Source organism: Colobus angolensis, unplaced genomic scaffold (assembly GCF_000951035.1).
Source record: "Colobus angolensis palliatus isolate OR3802 unplaced genomic scaffold, Cang.pa_1.0 Scaffold133, whole genome shotgun sequence".
NCBI lineage: Eukaryota > Metazoa > Chordata > Mammalia > Primates > Cercopithecidae > Colobus > Colobus angolensis.
Window position 1 is genome coordinate 1,798,040 of NW_012114411.1, and position 2,280 is coordinate 1,800,319.

The window sequence follows — 2,280 nt, forward strand, 5'->3', positions numbered from 1 at the left end:
TTAGTAGAGACGGGGTTTCACCGTGTTAGCCAGGATGGTCTCGATCTCCTGACCTCGTGATCCGCCCACCTTGGCCTCCCAAAGTGCTGGGATTATAGGCCTGAGCCACCGCGCTTGGCCCAATAACTCCTTTTTTGAGCACTTATAATATGTCAAACACTGTTCTTACTGCCGGGGATATAGGAATGGACAAAACAAAGACTCTATTCTTACCGGCTCAAAGCTAGTAAGTGATAGAAGTGAGACTAAATCGAATTTAAGTCATACTCTGAAACACCCGTGATCCGTCACCGACACTGTGAGATGCTGAACCACTCACAATTGACAGGAAATCCCTTAAAACGATCTCTTTATTACACACTTTTAAGTAACTATAGTTTTGATAGAATATTTAGATTTTTATTAATTCTACTTTTAAAATAATGGATAATAATTTATATCTCAGAACCAGCAAATTTGAAAAGCAAATTTTAAACATAGAAAGTTAAAAATTAATATTAAATTCCAATACCAATGGAACAGTTCACTCAGTTAGCTGACATCATTAAATATTAAAACACTATCAAGTGTTTTGTTATTTATAATTTTAAAACAATTATTTGATTTTTAAAATGTGTTGTTCTGTTTTGTTTTGAGGCAGGGTCGCACTCCTGTCACCCAGGCTGGAGTGCAGTCGCATGATCGTGCTTCACCGCAGCCTGAATTTACTGGGCTCAGGGGATCCTCCTGCCTCAGCCTCCCGAGTAGCTGGAACTACAAGTGCATGCCATCATGCCCAGCTAATTTTTTGTATTTTTAGTAGAGATGAGGTTTTGCCATATTGCCCAGGCTGTCAGCCGGAGGCTTCAGTTCCTCACCATGTGGTCCCTTCCAGAGGGATGCTTGGGTGCCCTCATGTCGTGGCAGCTAGCTTCCCCCAAAGCAAGTGATCCACCAGAGAGCAAGGAGTGACAGTGTCTTTTGTGACCTAGTCTCAGAAGCCATACACCATCACTTCTGCAGTATCCTAGAGGTTACACAGGGTGGCCTTATTCACTGTGAGAGGGAAACATACAAGGGGATGAATACCAAGAGGCAAGGATCACTGGAGCCATCTTAGGAGGCTGGTGACACACAGGGACGTGGATTGAATGTGGAAAAGTCCGTGGGAAATGGTCTTCTGTCAGGTTCAAATGCTGATTTGGCCACTTAACAAATTTTCCCAAGATGAAGAGCCATTAAGTTTGTAAAATGGGGATAGCAATTCTATATTCCCAGGATTTTTCTTAAGGTAAAGTAAGAGAGTAAATGTAAAGCACCCAACATAGGACCTTACACATGTTTGGAATTTAATAAATAGCGTCTATTTGTGATGATTATTCTTTTAAATTTAGCTTAAGACCAGCCTTCATAAATACACCTGGCAGAATGAATAAGCCATTTATTGTATTAAGTTGATCCTGAGTTGTTTATTATCTAAAAGTCCAGATAATTTTGCTGAATTAATGGTACCTACAGTATTTAAACTACCTGTATCAGTGCAGTTGTGGGATTTTGTTGTTTAAAGCACACACACAAACACAGCTTGTATCTGCTATTGGAATGTACCTGGAAAGTCATGGTCATTATACTGTTTTCTCACAGGATGATGCATCTGTGATACAGCACTACCGCCTCATGGGATAAACACTGTAGAGAAACACTGTAGAGAATGCAGATTCTCATCTGGGTACTAACTTCTGTATCTTTTTTTCCTCTAACAGATGGAAGTTTACTGTTCTGATTTTCATGCTGAAAGAGCAGCAAGAGAGAAAATTCATGAGGAAAAGGAGCAACTGGCATTGCAGCTGGCAGTTTTGCTGAAAGAGAATGATGCCTTCGAAGATGGAGGCAGGTAAGGAAAAGAGAGGAGGACCCAGAGCTCACATCAGCATGGCTGGAGAAGGGGTGCCTGTCCAAAGACGCTCCTGATCTGAACTATAAGAATAGCTCTGCGTCAGTGTTCGCGCCACTGTGCTCCAGCCTGGGTGACAGAGCGAGTCCCCCATCTGAAAAATAAATAATAATTGCTTCTCTTATGCTTCATGTGACCATGTTCCCAACACTTAGTTTGTCTTACAGGAAAACTTGACAGAGACCTGTGGGAGCTTGATCAAGCTCCTTGCTTTTAGATAAGCAAGGATTTTGATTTTTAAAATGTTGTGTTGTTTTGTTTTGTTTTTTGAGGCAGGGTCTCACTCCTGTCACCCAGGCTGGAGTGCAGTGGCATGATCATGGTTCACTGCAGCCTCAGCTTCCTGG

At 41.8% G+C, this 2,280-nt stretch overlaps 1 protein-coding gene across 1 annotated transcript in view; it reads left to right on the forward strand.

Annotated features, from left to right (window-relative positions):
* OPTN (optineurin) overlaps positions 1–2,280 on the forward strand; it is a 48,512-nt gene that overhangs the window by 39,127 nt on the left and 7,105 nt on the right. Inside the window, exon 14 of the mRNA XM_011934231.1 lies at positions 1,743–1,873. Coding sequence (XP_011789621.1) covers positions 1,743–1,873 — 131 coding nt within the window. The remainder of the gene's footprint in view (positions 1–1,742; positions 1,874–2,280) is intronic.